Source organism: Podarcis pityusensis (genome assembly GCF_964106645.2).
Source record: "Podarcis pityusensis genome assembly, chromosome: 6".
NCBI classification, from domain to species: Eukaryota; Metazoa; Chordata; class Lepidosauria; order Squamata; family Lacertidae; genus Podarcis; species Podarcis pityusensis.
In genome coordinates this window covers 71,999,088-72,024,932 of record NC_138030.1, presented here as the reverse complement: position 1 = coordinate 72,024,932, position 25,845 = coordinate 71,999,088, and the positions used below count along the sequence as shown (strand labels likewise).

At 39.6% G+C, this 25,845-nt stretch overlaps 1 protein-coding gene across 5 annotated transcripts; it reads right to left on the bottom strand.

The window, feature by feature from the left end:
* Window positions 1-229: 229 nt before the first annotated feature.
* On the bottom strand, window positions 230-25,845 carry LRRC8B (leucine rich repeat containing 8 VRAC subunit B). Of its 5 annotated transcripts, XM_081008619.1 has the most exons (6): window positions 25,449-25,845; window positions 14,231-14,277; window positions 12,785-12,882; window positions 9,811-9,913; window positions 6,390-8,549; window positions 230-5,244 (listed from the first exon to the last, which is right to left on the bottom strand). In XM_081008619.1, exons 5-6 carry the CDS (start codon window positions 8,523-8,525, stop codon window positions 4,972-4,974), a joined length of 2,409 nt encoding a protein of 802 aa, XP_080864745.1. In that variant the 5' UTR covers window positions 8,526-8,549; window positions 9,811-9,913; window positions 12,785-12,882; window positions 14,231-14,277; window positions 25,449-25,845; the 3' UTR covers window positions 230-4,971. The 5 variants fall into 5 exon arrangements, with proteins under 5 accessions (XP_080864745.1, XP_080864743.1, XP_080864744.1 ...); XM_081008617.1 differs by lacking the exon at window positions 12,785-12,882; XM_081008618.1 differs by lacking the exons at window positions 12,785-12,882; window positions 25,449-25,845 and adding an exon at window positions 25,224-25,369.

Sequence of the window (25,845 nt, the reverse complement as noted above, 5' to 3'; positions counted from 1 at the left end):
TAATATTTTAATTCCTTCATACTAGATAAGTAGCTTACTAAGTCAGCACTTACATCTTATAGGTGAGTTAATACATATGCATAATTTCCTTCCATTTAAATTAAAAGGAACAAAAGAAAAATGACTACCTTTGGGTTAAGTGGGGCTCAGTTTTTAATGCTAGCCTTCCAGGCGTCACTAAATCCTGACCCATTTTTAATGAAAAAATTAAGATGACACAAATACAGGATTGAGCATAGACAACTTAATAGAATTTTATTCAAATATTTTTTTCAACAGAAATTGCCAGTATATGCAAGACCATATTTAAACATTCCCTCTCTACCCCCCAGCAGCATCACAGTGAAACAAACTGAAAAGCCATTGTGTATAAAATAAATGCTATATACAAATATGGGTTGTGGTTAACATAGCTTGTCCTATAATTAGGAAGGTGATTTAGCTTGTTGAAATTCTCTTCAATGCAATATATTAAGTATGAAGATGAGAAATAAAGCAGTTTTCAAAAGTACTCACAGTTCAGCTCTGCCATCTGAAGTGTGAGGTCAGAATACAGAAAGGAAACAAAAGGCACACTGTGGCATGCAGTAAGGCCAGAATTACCAGCCTTTAGATTTCTTGCTGTTTGTGAAAAATGCTTTGCAAAAAGATTAAAATAAGACATTAATCAAACAGACTTTTTAAATTCTTACGCTCGTGTTATTTAACTCTGAGTTAGTCCGTATTTAGGCAAATGATCACGCCCTCATACCTGTGTGTTACGGCCATAGCCTTTTAAAGAGATCTTCACCTTTCCGAGTCAATGTTATCCATGCTTTCTTTAATAGCCCTTTCCTGGTCTCACTGGTTTTTTAGAAATATAGCACAGAAGTCTTTTTTTGATGTTACTAATACGCATTTCAAAATGCCCAAAAAAGGGGTGCCAACATGGTACCTTCCAGCCGCAGCCAGCTTAATTGTCAGTGATGATAGGAGTGGTAGTCACGAGCAGCTGGAGGGAACTACATCAGCTACCCCTGTGTTGGATGATAAAATAATTCGAGTGGAGGGAATGTTCAAGAAATCAAGGCCGTTCTTAAGTCCATGCACTACTTAAAAGGTGGACCAACACATGATATAGTTAAAATGAAGAGTGTCAGTAATCTCTACAAGTGTGTTCTCAGCAATGCCCAGTTGGTTTTTTATTTGATTTTTTTGTTCAAAAAGCAGATCTTTAAAATGGAAACAACCAACTTCCTTTTAAAAATAAACAAAGGTGTCCATCAATTTCTGAAACTTTAAAAGTTTTAATATTTTTGTGAATGTTTTATAACTCTTAACACAGTTATAACACATACACAACACATATACAACAATGTCAAGACTTTAAAAGTTTCAGAACAGAGTTCTGGCCACAGTGATTTAAACCATTCCGGTGCCACCGTACACCAACATTAATGACATCTATTTGTGAGATGACTGTTGGCAAGCACAAGTCAGAAGCTGAGTAGGACCAGAACAGAGCTGGAAAGAAGTAAAAGATGACAGAGGCAAAAATGAGATTTTGAGATGGGTGAACAAGGTAACATGAAGGCCAAAAAGCTAATTATGTCCACAATCTTTTCCTAGTACAAATTCCTCAACAGCAGCCACTCTCTCATTGCCATGTTGTTCCAGGTTTGTATCTTTTTACATGACAGGAAAGAGCCCCATCTGAGTAGATTCTGAAACATCTAGACTTTGTTGCCCAATGTAGTCCTATGCATTAAGCATATTTGTGTTCCGTTATGTAACAAAACTTAATTTGAATATTAGAAACCAAACGTGAAACATGTTTCTTGGCATGCAGATGTGAAAAGTACCCCAAATTAGTAATAAATCGCACCTTGGGGGGAAAACAACCCGGGAGAATTGGACCTGTATCAGACCTGTACAAGATCCATGAAAAAACACAAAGCTTATTTTTTTTTGTTCCCTGAGAGCTATTTAAAAAGGTCTTTGGAATGTAATTATTGTGATGGACTGATGTCAACATGGTAAGATACTACTGGAGAGATTAACTTAGTTTTGTGGCATTAAGAGTAAGTAAGCTATTTTTAAAAAGGAGCAAAGTAAAAAAAAATAGTCAATATAAAATAGTTACACAAGCACTTTTCTGATATCATGCAACCTGATCTACAAAATCAGCATATGGAATGCTACATTATGTGGCAGAATAAGATACATTTTCTCTGAATGCATGCTAACAAGTTCACACCATAAACAGGGGATGCAAAAAAGATGAAGATGATGTCTCAGCAGCATTGAAGTAGATGCCATACCCAAATGCAGTTGGAGCCAGTCATGCAGGGTGTGGTCTGATGGGGCCATTGCCCTGGGTCAGTTTTTTGGGAGGGCACATTTAGGCACTCTTCCACCTGGAGGGCAGCTGAGAAGGACACAACATACCATACCATTTGGGTATGGTATCTACTTCAATGCTGCTGAGACAACATCATCATATTTTTTTGCCTCCCCTGTTTATGGTGTAAACTTGTTAGCATGCATTCAGAGAAAATGTACCTTATTCTGCCACGTAACGTAGTGTTCCGTATGCTGATTTTGTGAGATCAGGTTGAATGATATCAGAAAGCTCCACCACCGCAGTCATGCTTAGAATATTGAAATCAGTGAGATTTCAATTAATCTGATTAATTTATCCCTTATTCATACACAAAGAATGGTATGTTACAGCAGTTTACCAAAGGACATGACAGGCTGAATCCAACCTATGATAGTTGTACATCTTTCATCTTCTTTAGTGACTTACATAAAGAATTATCTTACTCTCAGATTATCTGGGAGTGTTCATATTACCGTATTTTTCGCTCTATAGGGCGCACCGGACCATAGGGCGCACCTAGTTTTTTTTTTGGGGGGGGGGAATAAAGAAAAAAAAATTATTCCCCCCCCCCAGCCCCAAAGAGCAAAGAAGCCAAGACAGCCAGCGGGATCCATCCTGCTGGCTGTCTTGGCTTCCTCTTTAGCCACGCACAACCTCTCCAGCCGGGAGAGGCTGCGTGCGGCTGTGGCAGAAGCCAAGACAGCGAGCAGGATGGATCCCGCTCGCTGTCTTGGCTTCCTTTTTAGCTGCGGGGCTGGGGTGGGGGAAACCCGAGCTTCCCCCGACCCCAGCCCCCAGAACGGGTCTGGGAGCGGGGGCAGGTTGTGCGCAACCTCGCCTTTGCTCCCGGATCTTGCTGCTATCAGCAAGCCTTCTGAGCCCAGTGGGAACTCCCGCCGGGCTCTGAAGGCTTGCGGATAGCTGCCCAAAGCCCGGGGTGCACAGTGCTGCGCTACCCGGGATTTGGGCTGCTGCCTGCTATCCGCAAGCCTTCTGAGCCTGGCGGGAACTACCGCCAGGCTCCGAAGGCTTGCGGATAGCTTCCCAAAGCCCAGGGTGCGCAGCACTATGCTCCCCGGGCTTCGGGCTGCAGGCTGCTATCCGCAAGTCTTCGGAGCCCGGCGGGCACTCCCGCCGCACTCTGAAGGCTTGCGGATAGCTTCCTGAAGCCTGGAGAGCGAGAGGGGTCGGTGCCCACCAACCCCTCTCGCTCTCCAGGCTTCAGCGAAAGCCTGCATTCGCTCCATAGGACGAACACACATTTCCCCTTCATTTTTGGAGGGGAAAAAGTGTGTCCTATAGAGCGAACAATACGGTATACCTTTCTTTATGTAAGTCACTAAAGAAGATGAAAGATGTACGAGTATCGTAGGTTGGATTCAGCCTGTCATGCTTAGAATAGACTGGCTGAAATCAGTAAGACTTAAATTAGTCATGTGCTTTGGAAAACTGCTGTAACATACCATTCTTTGTGTATGAATAAGGGATAAATTGATGTTACCCAAACATTTTTAAGGTTAGAGTTGGATTATTATTTTTTGTAAAATCCTCTACATTATCAGTTAATACTTAAAAACAGCGTTCTCCTTATTTGCTTGTAACTTGACATACATATTTGAAATCTCCCAGTAGTGCATCAGAACTCCAATTGGAGAGATGCAAGAAAATACCAAAAGACAAAAAAAGAAAAGAAAAGAAAAGAAAAACCAGATATTGAAAATGACCTCCTACATCATATATTAAGGTTCTATTGCTGCCTCAGGATTGGAGACAAGCACTAGAAAACTGTACTTGTGTACACAGTAATTTCTTACTTACTTATAAACAAAAGTATCATCTCCTGTTGCAAAACACAACTTTGAAATCATTTCCCCAGTATAATAAAATGAGTGGTGTGGTGACAGAGGGAGGGTTTTTGTGAAAACTATCCTATAGTCTTCACAATGACCCTCCCACTGTTACCAACACCCAATCATGGTGAATGTGTGAAAAGCTATGGGTGAGATCCAGAGTTGTCTCCTGCTGCATTGGATTACACTTCTCCCTCCCCTCCTCCTGCAGTCAACATCCAATCTGCTGTGGAGGATCCCCCAACCCTCCAATGCAGATTATGAGGGCTGATGGGGAGCTGCAGAGTGGGATAAATGGTATGTCCTGTTTGCATATATAGAAGTCCACTTTGCAAGAAGGATAAAACAATTGGATATCATCCTTTGTTTGTTGGTCTTTACAGTCATTTGTTGAAAACTACACAATAAAATGTTATGGGGAAACGACCCTTACTAGACTCGGACAAACTATATATTCACCTTTCCCAGTCATTCAAAACCACGATTACACTATTCACTTAACTTTCACTCTTTAATTCCAGTTTCAAATTATTCATGGTATATATGTATGCATATACTTGCCTAATATTTATTTTTGTTTGTTTAAGACTTAAACGTGTGTGGGGTTTTTTTATCAGCAGAAACTTGGGTCAATGCACAGAGCTGCAGGAAAATCAACAACACCCTTGCATTTCCCTTCTTGCCAGCTATACTTTCCTTTAGAGCTATTATTTAAAACTCTCAAGAGGAATTTGTTGCTCTGCACAGAGAATCTCAAGCTCAGACTTTGTCCAAGCACATTTGCATATGCTCTGTTACCCTAAGGGGGAGAGTTTTTAGCAAGTGTTCTTCTACAATTAAGCAGCTCCGTTTCAAAGAGTTACATTCCTCCAGTTCGGCAGGCAGCAACTCCAGGTAGTTTCCATTAAGCTCTAGCTGAACAAGGTTGGAGAGTTCCCCAACTTTAGGGGACAAATGCATCAGGCTGTTATGTCCCAGTAGGAGATACTGTAGCTTTCTGCACTGAAATAATTCATTTGGAAGTGCCTCAATCTATAGAGAAAAAATAAAAAAATACATAATATTGTAAGGTCATTAATTTACACACACAAACACACAAAATCAGTTAATGTATGTACTCCTAAATCATGCTGATCTAGAGCCTAGGATACATGCATTCAGTGAGGGCTATCTCTCTGTATCCTTCCCCACCCCTCTGCAATATTCTTTTATAAATGTAGATGGTTGAGAAAATGCCTATTTCACTGTGGAAATCCCTGGCTGATTCACATGACCTGTTTTATGCCTAATTTTCAAATAAACAAAAGAACGATAAGCAAAGAATTAATAATCTGAGCAACTTGCTATAAGCCCAGTGAAACAATCCTTCATGGCGGCACATCAAAAGTTAGATGTTGAGCTCCCTGCTTAATACCTACATTTGAAGCAGGCTAATGGGGCAGGGGAGGAGACAAATAGGTTTGAAACCAATGATGTATGAAGAGATTGAAGTAAGCTAAGCTTTATGAATGCTGTATGCTACTGTTCTAGCTGAAATAAGAAGTCAGGAAAATGGTTTTGACTAGATAGGATTTCCTATAGTCTACAGATACAACAAGAACTCGTAATAAAGATAAAATACTTCCCCACTCAAGACCTGAAAATTGGATTTTCTTTCCAGAGCAAGAAGACAGAACAGGTTTTTAGCTCACTGCCTGCAGCAGGACTACTACTACTACATTGGAAAGCATTTTTTTGCAGTGAATATAACTGGTTGAGGTGTGTGGTACCCACATGTTTTCTGGTTGGCAAATATGCCCATGGGATTAAAAAAGCTTGGCAACCACTGCTGTGATATATTGCAGGACTGGGCTTCTACCACGCCTTCAATCTCGATTAACTTTTTTTCTTAGCTTTTATTTTTCATTCACTTTAAAGCAAAAGGGTGGGATTCACCTAACCAGTCCTGGCAGCAGAAGCCCTGCACAAGGACTTCTGCTTGTACAATGGGGCTTCCCCCTACCAGCCATGCACTTCCCAAGATCAGCTTGGAGCAGGGGTGGGGAATGGGAATTCCCAGGACAGTGTAGGGGGACGGGAAGGGGTACTGTTCCATCTGGCAAGCTGGACTGCTTGCACAAACGGAATGATTGCAAGAGTGCAATGCTGAATTCCGCCAATAGTTTGCTTCTACTTACATGATTCTTTGTCACAGCAAGGTACTGCAGGTTTGTTAAATACTGGATTTCATGCGGAATGGATGTTAGCTTGTTATAACTGAGGTCCAAATAATGTAGCTTTAGGCAAAGAAAAAGTTGTGGTGGGATTTTTTTTATGTTGTTATGATTTAAATAGAGCTGCTCCAGGTTTGCTAAAGCTCCAATCTGCACTGGGATGTAGGAGATGGTGTTGTGCCACAATTTCAGGCAAGAAAGGTTCTCAAGGTGTTGAAAACTAATGATTTCTTCTACTGTTCGTATATTATTGTCTTTTAAGTCTATTTCATGCAAATAGTTCAGGCTAAAGATAGAATGTGGAATGCGTTCCAAGTCACAGCTGATCAATTCCAAAGTTCTCAGGTTAAGCAATTTCTTCAAGTTGGTCAACACTAGAAGTTTTTTCCCCTCATTGTCAATAGATAATTTTTGTAGTGAAGGCAACTGGTCTGTAACCACCTGAGGTATGCGGGAAAGGCTATTCTTTAAGTGAATTGTTTTCAGATTCACAAGATCCTGAAAGCCCTCATTGTAGAGACCATTCTGGTTTTCTTGCATATAACATCCAGTCAAATACAATTCCTGCAAGTTTCTTAGATAGAAGATCCAGCGTGGAATCTTTCCCATATCAGCCAACTTTAGACGCAGGATTTTTAAATTCTCTTCCAAGAAGTGCAGTGCTGGAAATTCCACAGTTAATGATGAATGATAAATGTTCAGTTCCTTGAGATTGGGTAGCTGGTTTACAGATGCAGGAAGCTTAACCTCAGGAATAAGTTCTAGGGTTAGAACTTCTATCTCTGTGAGTTCAAAGATGTCATCTGGAAGACCACTAAGCATAAAAAGGTGAAGTTCCATCTTATCCTGGGAATTTCGTATCAGTTTGCTTTTCAATCTCTCTAAAGACCACTCGTTATTTAGACTGATCTGCTTCAACTTGTTTTCACTCACCTCAGAGAGGAATATTGAGAACCGTTTTGAATACAGAGGATCATACTGGTCTGCTAGGTGAAGAATGAAGGCAAAGTCATTTTTTACATCAGGAATATCACTGTAATTACTTTGCTCCCTCAGCTTCTCAAAAGAATATTGTTTCAGTGAACTTCTCAGCATCCATAACAAACTGTAAGTGCACGTCAGGCCATACAAGATCACCACGACAACATAAAATGAAGCTAGCACTTTAAAAATTTCTGCTAGTGAATAAACACACTGGTATCTCTTGTAGCCAGTGAAGACTTGAATATCAGCCACACAGTCAATTTCTAGTGTAATAAAGGTTAAATAATAGGGAACATAAATCATTATTAATATAAATACAATGACCTTGATCACAATCTGTTTTAGGTACACACGATAGATGATATCCTTCTGTTCAACATGCACCCTGAATCTTTTGACTTTTTCAAATATTGATTTTGCTTGCTCCCCTTCTTTTCTGTCTAGAACATTTGAAGAGCTCTCTCTTCCAGCTGTTTCCAGCCCAGTCTGCGAGTAGGAGACAGACTGCCGCTTGTTCTCCAATTCTGCTATGTTGCTTGGAGAGGAAAGAAAGGTCTTAGATTTGGAGAATGGCTGAGGCCTCACAGACTGTTCAGCAACTGTTTCCGACAGGGCACGTGTTGTCCAGGGAGAATCAAAACATTTGTGTAGTATGGCTACAAAGTGTTCCAGCCTTGAACTTGTGCTGGGATAGTAAAGCCAAAAATTACTGCAAGCAGCAAAAATGAAAGTATGAAGAAGCACTAAGTATGGGAAAAATTTGGCAAACCAGTGAAGCTCTCTCTCGTAACACACAGCATCAATGTAAGAATACTGCTGTCGATGAAGGTAATTCTGGATTCTAAGAGGGAGCACTATTGGCGCTGCAGAGCTGGAGGATACGTTAAGGTTGTTTTTCACCAGATCCCAAGGCACTGCACAATGATTGTCAAACTCAAGCTTGCAAGGAAGACAACATAACAATCTAGTTTGAGTGAGTTGGAGAGCTCCAGCAAGGACAGCAACAAGCAGCATTATCATGGTGAGGTAATAGCAGAAGACATCCCACCATGGTTTCAGGATGTGGTATGATGATTGGGCATCTGCTAAACATCTGAGTTCAGTTAACGTAATCATGACTTGCTTATGGAACAGTGGCAACTGGAAATGAAAAACAAGTGATAAATTCTTAGCTGAGAATACAGATACAATTTTATTTAATTAATGGAAATATCAAAACATTTGTTAAGACTTCAAACCTAACAAATATTGTTCTTACAGTTGCTATTCTTCTAGTCATGCAGTGTGTACACTGCACAACAAACCAACAATAGCATTCAGCAGACACTAAAGATTTTGATTCAAGTTAAGCTGAAGTCCATGCATTGGTAACCTGGATTACTGCAATTTGCTCTATGTGGGGCTGTCTAGAAGCTGCAACTGGTGCAGAAAGTGTCCACCATACTGTTGATGGGAGCACATGGCCAACATATGCCACTATTGCTAATGTATTTGCAATGGTTGCCCATCTACTATTGAGGTCCTTGTATACATTTACAAAGCCCTGAACAACTTAGGTCCGGGTTACCTTAGGGACTGCCTGAACCCTTATATCTCAGCTCTGTCACTGAGATCATCTGCAGAAGCATCGTTGGTCATCCTGAGTTAGTAAGGCCCATCTGACAGCAGCAACAACAACAACAAAACCCCAAGCCTTTAGCCCAATGCTGTCAAATGTTGTGCCAATAGGGATTCAGCACACACCTTTTACTTTAAATGGCATCTGAACACTTTTGTATACCACCAAGCTTATGCAGGGCATCAAGAAAGCTTCATTCTGTAACAGTTTGGTGGGTGGATTTTAATTTTTTACATGTTTTTTAGTGCGTGTGTGTATATAAATCATTTTGATTTTAAAAATATACAGTTATACAGATATAACAAAAATGTAAGCAATAGAAAAGCAAGTATGCAAATTCCACCCACACCTGTTGTGCTATTTACTCTAAACTGCATTGAAAGGGAACTTCCAAGACCCCAATTTGAATAGCACACCTATGCTTCTTGACAACACCACACTTTCCACTTAGATGGTCCTTCCAAACTTATCTCCACTGCAGAAATGAAGCAGCTACCCCCAAAGAGAAGTGAGAAGCCATGCAGCATAAGCCTATATTTCAGCATAGAAGAGCACTCAAATTATTGCCACCGTCTACTTCCTTGTTGAAACTTCTGGTGTTGGAGTTCTGAAGAACTGCTATTGTTTTTGTTTACTTATCATCTGTTATATATAGCATAAACATTTATCTTTGCTAAGTAAATCTGCTTACAATTATTTCTGAATCCCTTAAATTCTGGCTTTATTAGAAGATCTCTGCTGTAATCATGCAACTTAAATACTGGATATAATCATTCCACTTACTTTACTTATCAAATGGGATAAGACACAGAACCACCATCTTCAATCAGGTGGTCTGCACCTTTTAAAATTCCTTAGGCAAGCCATCTTCACAATCGTCTTCATCCTAGGACAAAAACAAAGATTCAAATTGAGGCTGCATATATTACACAAAGTGGCTAAGTAATATCATCTATTAGAATTTCAATAATGTGGGGAAAAGAGTTTCTTAGTAAGCCATCCATTTATAAAAATGCATGTTTTCATGAAATTCTTTAGTAGCACAATGAATAAAAGCAGTACCATTCAAATTGGGCAGTTACAAGCAACTATCCTTAGGAAGCATAGTATTAGTTTAACAATCATGCTCATCTTCCAGGTTTCCAAACTGACCTGTATTGTCAATTGTGCTATATTAAATGACTTTAAAATACCACAATTTCTTGTTTACTCCTTGCTTAGACGCCAGTCTCCGTTGCAAACAAAAAAATAAATTTTGACTTGTGGGGCGGCTGGGACTCCATCCCCCTTGTCTTCAAATAAAGAAAGATATTCGAAAACATACATAAATTCTGACAGATTTTAGTTAGGAGGCCGTGGATCAAAATGTATTTATTCTTAGGATTACTAGTAGTCTCACTTTTCCATACTACTGCTAGTTTCCTGAATGTTTCCTGAGGCTGTAAGTCCTACCCATGTGCTGGAATGAATCAAGGGAGAAGCTGGAGAGAAATTAGTATTATTAAACAACATCCATACTGTTGTATTATAGCCCAGAAACAGTCATGGAGCTATTGTTGGCAAAAAGCCTACATCTCCAGTCAGTCTCCATGTACCTTTACTTTTCCTAGAGAAATATCTTTGCTTCAAGATCAAACTTAGCTTATAAAATAATGTCCTCTTGAAGATTTTGATCCAAAAATGTCAACCTTCTGGTTTTGTTCAGCTCCAGAGTTTTGTCTTAACACACTGAATAATCAAATTTAATGTATTACGTTGCTCAGATCCTCCAAATAGGTTTTAGTTCATGAAAGCCATAAAAGCTTTTCAAAGTAGTCTAACTCAATTTTCAACATGTGCTAAAATTAGGCTTTACAGTAACCAAGATGATCCCAGCTTAGTTATACTGAGGTTTTTTTATGGAATCCTTAGGCTTCAAATCTACACCCCCTTGTCTAGTAGTATGCTCCACTGAACTCAACGGAACAAACTTCTGAGTAGAGACATGTATAGGATTGTACTGTTAGCCTCTAAGACCACTGAATTACTACCCACTGAAGTTATTAATTAAAAACTAGTGCCTACCAATCCCTTTTCCTTTTGTGCTCCGTCTCATATATTGTTAGCCTGAGGCAAGGACTGCAGCATTTCTGGTCATTGCAAGTAGCTCTGGCACCTTCTTCAGCTGAAGAGCAGGGTATAAATGCTTTTTAAGCAAGTGAATAAAATGTGCTCTTTTGTTATTTTTATTTTACTATTCTTACTGCATTGTGCATTTTATATTGCTGTAAGCCACGTTGGATGCTAACAAGGAAATGCAGCGTAGAAATTTCATAAGTAAATGTAATTGGATTCTTGGAAACATCAATAAGAATCTAGTTAAGTTCAAGCTTATATTTTTTTCTTCTATGAACACTTGGAATTCAAGTAAATTGAGCTCTCTGTATAAACTTCTGTTCAAGGTAGGTATCTCCCCGCCACTTTGAATAGCTCCTAGGCAGTTAAATAAAGCAGAAACTTCTTAATCTCTCAGCTGCCTCATCCTGTCTCTCGAAAGAGGCATATGCATTTTGTGACCAGAAGCCTTGGATTATCATTAGCCTATTGTTTTGTGAGAGGTGCTAAGCAACATGACTGGATGACGACAAAAAACAGAGCTGAATAGATAATCAGTGACCACAGTTCAATCACATCCAAAATAAGGTTATGCTGCAAGTCCAAATTTCCAGAAGCACCACAGACAGTGGTGTTTGCAAATACATTACAGTGGTGCCTCGCAAGACGAAAATAATCCGTTCCACGAGTCTCTTCGTCTAGCGGTTTTTTCGTCTTGCGAAGCAACCCTATTAGCGGATTAGCGCTATTAGCGGTTTAGCGGCTATTAAAGGCTTAGCGACTTAGCGGCTAAAAGGCTATTAGCGGCTTAGAAAAAGGGGGGGAAGCGAAAAAAATCGCAAGACTCGCAAGACGTTTTCGTCTTGCGAAGCAAGCCCATAGGGAAATTCGTCTTGCGAAGCGCATCGAAAAACGGAAAACCCTTTCGTCTAGTGGGTTTTTCGTCTTGCGAGGCATTCGTCTTGCGGGGCACCACTGTACAAGCATGCCCAAAGAAAGTTCAAATTACAATATACAGCTGAAAGGCAACTACCCATTTTATGTGATTTCACCAACTCACGTGGGGATTCGGAATGAAACCCCCTTGTAAATGGGGAGTCACCTTTCAGCTCAACTGTTCCTCTGGCTCATGCTTGCAATCTGTTTAAATGGATTTTAACCAGTGCTCCATTATCAGGGTGTTGATACATACAATAGGGTAACCATAACTTACACATGTAAGGGTACTTTGTTTAAATGAGAATTTATATTCACTTTTATATGGAACTGGGATTTGTTAGTGGTTGAATTGTGTTTTGGGGACCCTCATTGTGCTTAGAATTGCTTCCAATTAATACAAAATTAGACCAGAGGTCGGCAAGGTTTACCTCGCCTGGGCCGGTTCACTCCAGTGGAGATCCCTCCGTGGGCTGGATTGCGCCCACGCCTGTGATTTCCAGTGTCGGCATCTGCGCAGACGCAATTTCCAGAGCCAGTTTAGTGCAGCACATGGGGACTCGCCGAGCGGGTGGCTAAGTTCGGGGGCGGCTCGTGGGCCAGTTAAACGACCCCTGTGGGCCGCTTGTGGCCCATGGGCCTTAGGTTGCCAACCCCTGATTAGAATTCTTTTCAAACATTTTCTCTAGTCTATTTACATCAGAAGCTTTACAACCATGGTTCTTACCATCAAACCATTTCCTGACAGTGTAAAGTAAGGACGCACCTTCCTATTCATCCTTCCTTAAGCCCTGGCTTGAGGGCATCAGAGCATGAAACTACATTCTGTTAATGAAATAACCATAAAAGGTGCAATTATATATTTCAATCTCTTGAAATCCTTAAGGCAACTAAAAGGAGCAATTAATACTTCTGGGAATATTTGTTTTCCTAAATAGTGTAATTAAGATCTTACTTTCTAAGCTCTCTAAATTTGCAACTCTGCAGTTGAGATATGATGCTCATTCTCTTGAGTATTCAACAGCTTCACTTTTTTTTAGAAAGCAGCCAACATCTCACCCAGCCTTATTTAAAATGCTTTGCCAACCATTAGCTGATCTACGGCTGGATCTCCATCAATAACACATTTCACAAGGCCAGAACATCTTGGCCATATTTTTATACCCATTACAGAAATCAGTAGTGTTGCGCAAGTACATCTGGTTTTGATAGCATGAATACAGTGAACAGATACTGACATGTGGCTTTCTGTTCTAGGAAGATCAAATCAAAAATAACATGGATAATTGTTTCTGCCACACAGTACAGAATTTTCAGTCTAACAGTTTGCTTACCATCTTTAGGAAATTTGCCATAAGGTTGCTTGCAGCAAACTTTATAACAAATTGTGTTTTAAAGGGTTTATTATCTTCATTATTTACATATTAATTCTGATCCCTAATTTGCATTTTTCAATTAGACAACCAGTTAATCAGAGTAATATTTACCATTTGCCATATTAGAGAATCTTCATTCATTGTATAATGATTTTAGTTTTCATCCTAATGCTAGAACTGTTAGTTTTATTTCTGAATATATATTCCAGTCCCGTTTTTAAGTTAGTCTTAAAAAACCAGCAGAGAGAAATAAGCTTTAGATTTTGCTAAAGCAGTGGTTCTCAAGTTTTTTCTCTGGGCCACACTTTCAAAATACAAATTTGTTTGCACCACATCAATTTTTTTACTGATAAGAAATACATTGGAAAACAAAACTAAACAACTCCTGGCAGTGCTTGATTTATAACACAGAACACAACTACTTTATAATATGATCATGGGACATCCAGAAAGTGTAAAACAATGCAGCTATATAAGAACATGAATCATTCCCAAAATATAATAATAAACAAGTTTTCTCCAGCACTCTGTTCTAAACACAATTCTGGATCACAACTAGGATTGTCTGCAGTATCCTGTGGTGTTCTTGCTCTCATTTTGAAAAGACATCTATCCATATTCTGCAAATAAAAATAATTATTTTGATGCTACCATACTGAAATAATTGATTGTCCTTGAATCTTCCTGCCACAGTTCCCAGTTGCCATCCTCTCCTGCCACACCAATGTGGCCTGTCGCACCCTTTGAGAACCACTGTGCTAAGACAACAGAAGTTTTAAAAGCAAGGATATTCTTACCTTTTAAAGGCCAGTCAGTCGTAATCTCTTCTAGAACTTGACAGTTCCTGCAGAGACATTGCTGAATTAGCTACTGCAAATTTACAAGAGAGTCACAGAACATATTCTAACAGTAGGCACATAACCCCAAATCTCCTAATTATAATATATCTAAAGTGTCAGTTCCTACATTTGCTGAAAAATAATTAAACCTAAGGCACCGCCTAGTGGCATCCTTTATGTATAACATTTATACATTTCTGGAGTGAAGAAATTGTCCTGCTTCAGAATAAGGCACAAAACACTAGCAAGTAGTTTTTTTTTACTCAAACCTAATGTAATTCTAATAAAGTTAACCTTGTAAATACTGGAAATATAGAGGGTTGTTTTCTATTGGTGAGATTTCATGATACTGTACATCTAAAAACCATTGTTACCGGAAAAATCCGAGGGCTCCCTTGGACAAAAACAAAGACACCAACCAGGATAACTTGGAGCAAAACAGCAGCCTGTAGGCTTGGCCTTTATTGAACTGTTGCAACAGGGTGTTCCCCTCACTTGCGAGAGAGAGGAAAGACACAGAAAGATGGTGTGCAAGACCTTATAAAAACTTTTGAAATTCCCATCCTCTAGGTCAAGCCCACCCCCAGAAACATCATGCATACATTACAGAAAGGAGGGGTTGAGGGAGGAGTTGTGGTGGTAACCTGAGTGTCCTGTCACCTGGCTGGTTCTTCCTTTCCCCCTGCCCCTGAGTCACTTCCAGGAGACAAAGGGGAGTTGGCAGTTTCCTGCCCCCAGAGGGAAGATCTGATCATTGTCCTTTGCTTCAGTCCATGCTGAATCCACTCCCATATGCAAGTTCTTTGTGATCTTGATGGTCTTCTGTCTAGGACCATCAGGGTTGGCATAGCAACTGGGCAGGGCTCCTGTGGATGTGCTGGGATGGTGAAGGGATTATGGCTGACCAGAACCAAGCCACCCCCCTTTGATAGTCCTTGTCATATGGAGTAAAATAAAAATGGAACAGTGCAAATCCGATGTATGGTTGATTTTTCTATGAATTTATAACAGAAGTGTGGCATATGTAGTGTGTGAGTGTGAGTGTGTGAAGTTTGTACAAACTGAATGATTGGGGTGGGGGGTTCCTGCTACACCATATACATTTGTTTCATATCTATACTTAACAAAATACAACAACCCTGTATCCAAGATATAGGTAAATCACTATGTACAGAAATAAGTTCATGGTGACTTTCTGGACAAATCTTGGCCCATCCGAAAACATCAGTACACTAACTGCAGGGGTTGGATTAGATATTTGTTGAGGTCTTCCTCAAGCTCTAAGATAATGGCTACGCAACAGAGTTACAAAACACACAGTGTAGTGACTAAAAAGGGGGAAAGTGACACCAGAATGAATATGGGAACTGGAAAAATGTTAAGCCTCTTGCTATTAGCAGATATTCTATGAGAAATAATACTCTAAGATGAAATTGCTATCACTATGGATGGATTCAGACAGACTAGGGCCGGGAAAATTTAAGACTTGCAGAATCTACTTCCTTTCTTTTCATTTGAGTGTTGACATTCATTTGAACCCTGAGGGTTCACTAAACTCAGGTTCAATAAATTTAGGTGCAAAGTAGTGGCCCAAGGAGGCCAGATGTCATGTGGTGAGTTAGAGGGTACAGCCAATTATTTATTGAACTCCATAAACTAAACACCAAGATAACTAACTTATATAAGTACAGATATATATATCTGTGTTGTCACAAATCAGAGATTCCAACACAAAACTTGCCTAATGATCCACACAAGGATTTGACCAAAGACAACCAATATATACACAAATGTTTAACCATCAATTAGCATGAAGGTTCAGAGATGAGGACGGCCACAAAACAATATTTTTACATTTGCCATTTTAAATATCTTTACACTAGCTTATGTATTTTATTTTTATTTAGAAAAATGTATAGACTGATTCAACAGATGGTTGTCTAAGTAGTGTACCTAATAAAATTATCCATAAAACATGGGTAAAATCAGCAAAACTGTTAAAGGCTATATAAAAATTACTTATCAAAAAGCAGAAAAAGACAGTAAAACACTTTAAAACAAATATAGATAACTAAAATATAGGTCTTAGTAGGCTTGCTGAAATAAAAAAAAGTGTTCAGCAGGCATATAAAACAAAATAGTGAGTGACTTAGACATCTATCAGTGACTCCAATCTACCTTCTGCTCTCAGCTGAGATTATTGTGCAGTGGTCATAATTCTATGATTGAACAAGCTTTCCTAGACTTTTGATTTTCTAAATTTCTAGGTGACTGCACAGGAACACCAATGCAAAATTTTAACATGGTTGGAGATTACAGTTGTCTGCCTCCCTAAATCATTACAGGTGTTAGACAAGTCATGCACATCTTTCCAAAGGCTATAATCTACCAATGCTGTAAGAGCCCCAAGGCTTCTGTATGCAGAAGCTTCATTGTTTAACCAGCATACTCACACACAAATAAACTTAAGATCACAGTTTTACATTCCCTTCAGACAGCCCATCTTTCACACTCTTTGTTATCTCACCACAGAAAAATTGTAGTAGTGGTATTAGGAGGATAAGGAATAATAATTGGAAAGTGCCTGACATAGCAAATTCCATGTACAATAGAGCTTTGCTTACTATACCCATTAGATAAAAATTGGTGATCAGTTGTGACAAATACTAAAAACATTTCACTTGGACCTCAATTCAAGCTGAATTAACTGATCCAGTATGAAACTTGAAATACCAGGTCAGTTACAAAAGGTAAGAACTTGATGACACCTGGATTTTATAGCATCAGATTACAACAACAAACAGTCAGTCCTGGAATCTGAATGTGTGCTAGGATTTATACTGCCCAATTCCTGTAACAGACATAAGAACACCTCCATTATTAGAAGCACATTGTTTTTAGTATGTTACTGAAGGCATTTGTATTTGATTGGCTTTTCCAACTTTGAGGCAAACATTGTGGAAGAGTTTTGGTGGGAATGACTAACTTAATTAAAATTAGATACCTTCTACATCTCCTATATTGTAAAGATACTTATTCTAGGAGCTGCTTATCCACCGTATTAGAAATGAATCTTTATGAAGAAAATGCATCTTCCAGAATCGGCTTAATGGATAAAACAAACTGCTCACCTAAGAACATTTTTTCTCCTACCTGAAATTTGTATTCTACAAACAGAACAAGAAAAGCAAGAGCAACGGTGTCCATAATACTTATAAATAATCTGAATGTTGCAACAAGATATAACCAGAAGAAAAAGAAACCCTGACACAACAGAGCCTTTCAACAACAGAATTTAGCAATCAATAAAGATTTGGATCTGAATATATAAGTAAAAATAGATTTCAACAGACCACTGGATTCTTTCTCATTAATCACCGTATTTTTCGCTCTATAACACGCACCCTACCATAACACGTATGTAGTTTTTAGAGGAGGAAAATCTGTAGGCATGCCACCCGTAGGCATTCCCTCCATAACATGCACAGACATTTCCCCTTACTTTCTAGGAGGAAAAAAGTGAGTGTTATGGTGCAAAAAATACGATACTTAAGATAAATTAGTAATGCCGTAAGGGGGTGGTGGGGAACCCCTGGTGCCCATTTGGCCTGCAAGGTCATTTTGGCCAAACCACCCACACCTGCTGTAAAGGTAAAGAGAATGCTGGGCTGAAGGGGTGGGGTTGAAGGCCCCAATCAACTGATCAGATTTGTACAGTTAAATACACATCAGTAGTCCATTGGGATTTTCATCAGAACAGTAGCCCATGCAACAAGGTTCAGTCTAGCCCTAATACACATCACAAAGTAAAGCTGTTTCAATATGGTGTAGCAAATACTGTTCCAACATAAAATTACTACATTCAGAACTGATACTGAAGGCTGCAATTTCCTTTCAAGACAAATTTAACAGGTTCAATGAAGCTGAACTACTCCAAATAGCCCTTTAATTGGCCCTGTGCTCGGGATACAAATTGTTAGGATGTAGGTAGAAGATTTATTTCAGATATAGAATATATATTGTTATATGGACAAGTATTCAGAAATGGAGAATAAGCTGGAATTCCTTCACTTTTATAAATACACTGTTACCTATATGTTCATTCTACTGGCATTAATCTTTACCCATCTTAACAGGAAGAAAAGCAAGTTACTTAGAATCCTAGTAATTTCCTTCACCTGTTTGAATTCCATCAAACTGCTTTTCTATACAAATACCCAAAGCAGCATACAGCTCAACTCCACAGAGAGACGAATGCAGAAAGCAGCTTTCTATCAAATAATATCAACAACCAGAGTGGCCACTAACTGGTGATGAGTATTGAACCTAGGTTTCCAGGGCTGAACAGAACCTCTTAACCTTCTTCTGAAACTAGTACCAGTGCTTACTCTTATTTTTAAAGTGGAGCTTAGAGCAGGTGGCGCTCAGTTTTGGAAACCTGGGTTCTACTGAAAAGCCTCAGTCATATAAAGCACATGCTTTACTATTGAACTGAATATACTGCAATTCAAGCTACAAATCAGAAACCTAATTGTTTACTTAACATACATTCACAGCCATGTTCCAGATATGTACGTACAGATTGTGTCAGAAGCACGCAGCACCACTTCTAATCCTTATTGCAAGAACCATTAAAAACACAACGATAATCTGATTTTTTTCATACTGTTCTAACCATGAGTAAGAATAATCTCCTTTATCCATACAGGATCAATTGTTCAAATTCTTTTGGCAAATTCAAAGAGCAGGTGCTTAGCCAGAGTACTAACACGTCTTCTCACAGTTCATCCACTACCCAAATCAAACCAGTAACTATAAACACACAAATGTATGGTCTTTGTTAAGAAGTTTTCAGCAGTCTGAAATATAAGTCAAGGTCTATGCTCAGTTGTTAGAAAGCTATTCAACAGCTTTCACATCAGCATGTTGCATACTTTTGCAAAACTCCTGAATTTTTTTCAAGTAGAAAGTGAAATGCACATTATTTTAATTATAAATAATATTTGAAAACTAAATGTTTTTGTTGAACTGTTGCACACTATGAACACTATTTCTCACCAATGGCAGTCCAGCTTTAAAGCCAAAATTTCTATTGTTTCTACACCTTCTTCAGTCTTTTCGGTACTGGTATAAGAGTTTATGAAGCACCCTGAACTCATGTTCTAAGTAGTTTTCTGAAAACAATCTTATATACCAACCCTCTTCAACTTGGTCCACATCTAAATTGTTTCTGTGCTTGCTGGACTTGCCCTGTCTCTGTACCTCTTCTTCAAACTTTTAGCCAATGAATATTTTTAGAGAGAAAAGAAGTGAGTTTACTCTTTGCAACTTTTATTTTTAGAAATCTGGATTGTATGCCATGAAACATCAAAACTTGGGCCAAAATGTTAATAGTATCATGAAATTATACATTGGGCAAATGAAGCAGATATGCATGTGCTTGCTTATTCCACACAATTTATTCTACCTCTGCTAGTCAAGATAGGCAAGGAGCTATCCAAGGTAATGAAACCCCACTCTGTGGGACTGCTGGAAACAACTGTGCAAATACAACCTCCAGCATTATTATAAGAAGGGCAACCAGATGCACTAGTTGATTGAGCTCCCATCCTTTAATAAATACATAGAGGGGGAATTATTTAATACACTTGCTAAAATTCCTTCTACATAAATACTAATGACACATCTTCTGCTGAATGGTGAGACTAATCTAAATTAACAGTTACCAAATTTGTTCATAATTATTGGCTGCTAGTTAAAATAGATTTCAGCTCAGCACGTGCCTGGGGAAATCTTGTTAACACAGATGTACCCAGCAAGTAAACATTCTTGAGCTAGTTATTAATATTTCCATACCACAGCACAAATGAGTATAAACACTCACTGCCCCGTCTCCATATGTCAGAGGACTTTGGGACAGGGAATAAATTGGTAGCAAGGACACGAAGAGGCTGACTAGTAAGCCAAGCCAACATTTGCAGAACACTGATTTACATGTTATCTTATTAAAGGACAGTTGCATAAAAGGAGCAAGTACACATTTTCATGAGTATTCCTTCAAGTTATAGTTTACCCTATATTAAAACTTCCATAAAACAATTTACAGAAGTGCTTATACATAAGACTGGTGCAACAATGAGTTATTGCTAAAGAAAAAATTCCATACTATTTCATCAGTCTGCAGTGTTAACTCTTCCCCCATGCAAGATTCTATCTTTCGTTAAGACAGATAACATTAACAGCCCAATAAAGTTATTGTTCTGAGCTTGCAGGCACAGAACAGGCACATTCTTAAGAGTTTTGCTCAACTCGAGTTAAGGTCACACTAAGTAATATTTAAACAAGATGTTTAATGTTTACTCTGCATCTTGAAGATCAGTTTCTCCCTGCCACTTAACTGTCACTTTTTCCATCAGTATGACCACTGGACAAAGATCCCCAAATATGTCAGCTTAATTTAAACTTTGCACAGCCCTCCCTAGTAAGTTTCAGTTCAGATATAAATTATGAAATACATATTCTAGAGATTATTTATTTTTGTCAACACAAGACGAAAGTGTAAATCTAGGACTTGCTACACCAACAAAATAAGTGCTTTGACAATAATTGGGTTGGCATAATGTCACAAGAATGTATTTTGCAGACTTGAGATACTGCACTGACATAATAGGAGGTATGTCATCAACATACAACACACGAGCCTTGCTTTGCAAAACTAAAGCACTGAAAACAGGAAAACACTGAGAAGGCAGTTCAGAGGGCCTATGTTCTACCCTTAAAGCATTACATGTTTTAGAATGCTAATCAACATTAAAATAAATATGGTCTTAAAAATGCTACATCACAACCATGTTTTAGTATGACCAGAGGCTCAGTTTCAATGAAGTAGCCCAGTGTCTTATAAGAAAAATAGTCACTCTTGAAACTTGAGTATTAACATGCTGGGTTTTTTAATGTTTTGCTATGATAGGTTAGAAGGAAATAAGATCAACAGATTTGTCACTGAAACGTAGTGTAGAACAATGCTGTACATATTTACTCATAAGTCATACTAAGTTCAGTGATGCTTACTATTATTTTTTAGTGTTAGCTGTATTTGTATATTTATACTATATGATTTATGGTTGTGTGGAATGTTGCTCTGGATTTAGTAGAAGAGCCAGATGATGGTGATGATGATGATGTGATTCTTTCATGTTATATATTTGCAACCTTCACAGTAGAAGCAACTCTCTACCTGTGGCAGACATTTAGAAGTTTTTTGATACAGATAACAAAAAGGGAGGATTCATGCTTAACCAACTCAGCAATTTAGCTTTTATATACATTAATTCCTTCTTAATACATATATGATGTGCATATCCTCAAATTATATAACATGCCCAGAGACTTTTACTCAATTATTGGATGAGATGGTCAGTTTACTCCTTTTTACCTTCTGACAGATTTAAGTAGACACTTTTGACTTGACTAGTGAGCTCTATGATTAGTTGTAACAGCTGTGTTTTGCTTTGTAGATGCATATCAAGCATGATAAAATGCAGAAGAATTCAGCTTTTCGGAAACCAGATACATTACCTTGCAACTGTGTCAGATAGGAAAGACACTGAGATGGCACAAGTGTTTTTAGCATGGTTTTGTGAAACAGCATAGCAATTGCACTCTAATAACCCCTGTTCACTTTGAGAAAAGATCTTTCCAAATTAGCAATTAATGTCACATTATCTCAAGTTACAGGCTAGCCTTTTAAAACAGCGTTCTTAGTAAGCAAGCAGCTAACTCACTTGTGAATTTTACAACTCAAATATGCTTGTTTGGTTTGGAAACAATTTGGGATCTATTTCACACCAAAAAAATTAGAAGCACACAATAATGTTTTATTCTACAACTGAGAAGCATATTATGATATTTCATAATAAGGGCCAGGGCTGGGAATACAAGGGCACAAGCAATCTTTCATCTACTATCAGCTAAGTGATCTGAAAGTAGAGAGACATTACTTATCTTCAGTAAAATACTTTTATTTTCTTGAACTGTTGTTACTTAATATCATAATTGTTTTGTTACTGCTACTGGTTCTTTTTTGTTTTGTTGATTTGAAATACATTAGTGTGATTGGTTAAGATGTTTCAATTTTAAGATGCTTGAGCACATTTTATGGAAAGGCAGGATAAAGAACATTTTAAACATGCTTCTTTGGAAGAAAGCCCTAGCTGCCCAGCTCTATCAGCCTCGCTTCTTTAGCTAACAAGAGACATTTTATTCTACACATTAAATCAAGGGTCAGTTCATTTTGAATATCCGGTCACCAAACTTAGTTTTGGCCCTGGATTCAGATTCCTTTGCAGTTCATGGTGCCTCATTTAGCAGTTTTATTCACATGCAATCTGGATTCATGACAGAAAAACAAGTAATCAAAGATTATGGTGTCTTTGGATACAAATGCATAACTTAAGTGAAATTTCATTATTTTGTGAGTCCTAAACTGTACCCAAATGATTCAGAATTTACAAAAAGGTTTCTTTCTGGGATTACATTTCAACTTTTGAAAATAATGTTTAAATAACCTGGCTGGCATGCCTTCTACTTGGAGAGACAGCAACTAACTCTTGTCTGTACTTTCTGTTCCTGACACTTCCAACATAGTAGGAAGCATAAGTGTTACTTAATACCTTGAAACCAGATAGTGTGGTGTAGGACATGCCAGTGCCCATACTGTGCCCACTGAGAAGCAGTCTCTGAGAACACCACCAATTGGCCTGCTCCAACCCAAAGATTTCAAGAGCCGGTTATGTATCGGCACACGTGTGCAGCTATTCAACACCAAGTCACAGACACCGCCTAAAGGCATGTTTTAAAAGCATGGAACACATGGTAAACTCTCTTTCCAACTAACTCCAGGCAAATTCAAAGATTGTAGAGGAAAAGCAGCTTAATGATGCCTTTGACCTTCAACCCATACAGGTAACCAAACCTAATGTTCCAAGAGCAACAGAGAATATTTCTTGCAAAGAACTTCACTGGAGATTACAGAGTCCTGGCTGGGTCACAGTTAACTAGCTGGTAAAGTATAAGATGAACTACTATTTTAACTCAATTCAATAAATTTTATTGTTAATAGCCAATGGCCATCACAACACAGTACGAGCCCAAATCTCACAGATACAAAACAAAAGACACTGCATGCACCAGACAAACTACTATTTGTTATAAGCCCATTTGAAATATGCCAGTGCACAGTGCTTAAAGAAAATGGAAGTTTGCCACAATGGGCAATAGAGCTTGATCTGTAAAAGTGAAGACATTCTAAAGTGTTATGTAAGTGGTTTCAACACACATTTTCCTATGTTCAAAGGTATTTGTTTTCAGGCACAGAAAACCACACTTCCCACACATGTCTGTCTTTACCCTAAGACCACCAGCCTCATGCCTATAAAGATAGCAGATACACATCAACCATTTTCTCCTAGAAATCCCTCCTTATGGCTCCAGTGAGTGGAAAGTGTTTGTGGCCACTTAAGCAACGAAGCTGGAACAACAAAGTGGCTCCTTAAACACTAACAAACTCGCCTAAGCTTCCACATACTATATATATATAATGTGAAATAAAATCTCAGGTGCACTGTTATAAAGCAGCCCCAATAAAACCTCCCACCGCTATTTATTTTATTTATTAAATCTGTATACCACCCTTCTTCTGAAGATCTCAGGACAGTTCACAGCGTAAAAATATAGGATAAAAACACACAAAATACCTGCCCACAGACTGTCTCGCGAGAGTGGTGCATGCTCTGGTTATCTCTCGCTTGGACTACTGTAATGCGCTCTATGTGGGGCTACCTTTAAAGGTGACCCAGAAACTACAACTAATCCAGAATGCGGCAGCTAGACTGGTGACTGGGAGGGGCTGCTGAGACCATATAACACCGGTCTTGAAAGACCTACACTGGCTCCCAGTACGTTTCCGAGCACAATTCAAAGTGTTGGTGCTGACCTTTAAAGCCCTAAACGGCCTCGGTCCAGTATATCTGAAGGAGCGTCTCCACCCCCATCGTTCTGCCCGGGCGCTGAGCTCCAGCGCCGAGGGCCTTCTGGCAGTTCCCTCACTGCGAGAAGCCAAGTTACAGGGAACCAGGCAGAGGGCCTTCTCGGTAGTAGTGCCCGCCCTGTGGAACGCTCTCCCACCAGATGTCAAAGAGAAAAATAACTAACAAACTTTTAGAAGACATCTAAAGGCAGCCCTGTTTAGGGAAGCTTTTAATGTTTAATAGGTTATTGTATTTTAGTGTTTTGTTGGAAGCCGCCCAGAGTGGCTGGGGAAACCTAGCCAGATGGGAGGGGTGTAAATAATAAATTATTATTATTATTATTATTATTATTATTATTATTATTAAAACAAGAACAATACAAACCAATACCCCACACAATTTTTTTTTTAAGTTTCACTTTTCAGTAAGTGTTTCAGTCTTTATCACAAGACTTGGTGGGTCTCGGTTGCAACCGACTAACCCAGCCACCCTCTCCCCTGTGGCGGTGAAGGACAGCTGCTCAGCAGGTAGGAGCAAAGTTGTAAGGGTCCCTTTGCTCCCCCCCCCCCAAATTTATATATATATTTGAGGGGGGGCATAGCTGTCAACGTTTTCCTTTTTTTAAGAGAAATTCCTTTATTCCGAATAGGATTCCTCGCAAGAAAAGGGAAAAGTTGACAGCTACTGGGGGGGGGGGCATTTTTAAAAGGGGAATTCCCATTCAAATGTGTGCACCACGTCATGTGATCGATTATGCGGGCGGGGCTTAGCTGTCCTCCCTCCCACCCCAGTATTTTATTCAAGTTGGCCCCCGTGGCTCAGCACATGCCCAGAGGCACTCGTTTCCTCTGAGTTTCCAGTGAGCAACAGCTTAGAAAAGATGGGGTGGCGGTGGGGAAACAGAAAGGAAATAAACTTATCACCTGAGCTGGAGTAAGCAGCCCACCAAATCCTCGAGCCCCTCAGGAGGTGGACGGAGAAGGTGAGGGGCGCCCTCCGCCAACGTCCCACCTGAGGGGAACGTAGGTCCCAACTGCCCGCCGCCGGTTCCAACCGCCGCAGGTTCCAACTGCCACACTCCGCCCCCCCCCCCCCCCGTCAGGCAAGCTTTGACAGGTTCTCTCTCGCGCCCTCTCAGCCTCACTCACCTGAAGCTCGCCTCGCCTCCAGCTCCTCCTCCGCCAACCAGCCAGGCTGGGCGCCCGGTCGTCGTCGTCGTCCTCCTCCTCTTCTTCTTCCTCCACAGCACCTCCGAAGAAAGAGAAAGCAGCTCCTCGGGGAGGGAAGAGAAAGAAGAGGTTGGTGTTTTTTAAAGCGAAGAGGAGAGAGAGAAGCGGCTCGCGCACCGGCTTCAACCGGCGCTTCTCCGGCTCGAGGCTCCGCCCCCCGCTCTTTTGTCGCGTCACGGGGAGCGTCCGCCAATGGCAGCGCGGCTGGCGGAACCGCTGACTGCTGCGCGAGGAGGGCAGCGCAGAAGGGGAAGGGGGGAGAGAGGGAGATGGAGGGAGGGGGAGACGGAGGAGGGGAGGGTGGGGGTGTGGAACA

Bases quoted from the DNA above. Each gene is read 5' to 3' on its own strand.
- LRRC8B (XM_081008619.1), bottom strand. From the start codon at position 8,525: ATGATTACGTTAACTGAACTCAGATGTTTAGCAGATGCCCAATCATCA. The intron at 5,245-6,389 runs GTAAGTAGAAGC...TTTTCTCTATAG, and splicing joins TTGCTGTGACAAAGAATCAT to ATTGAGGCACTTCCAAATGA.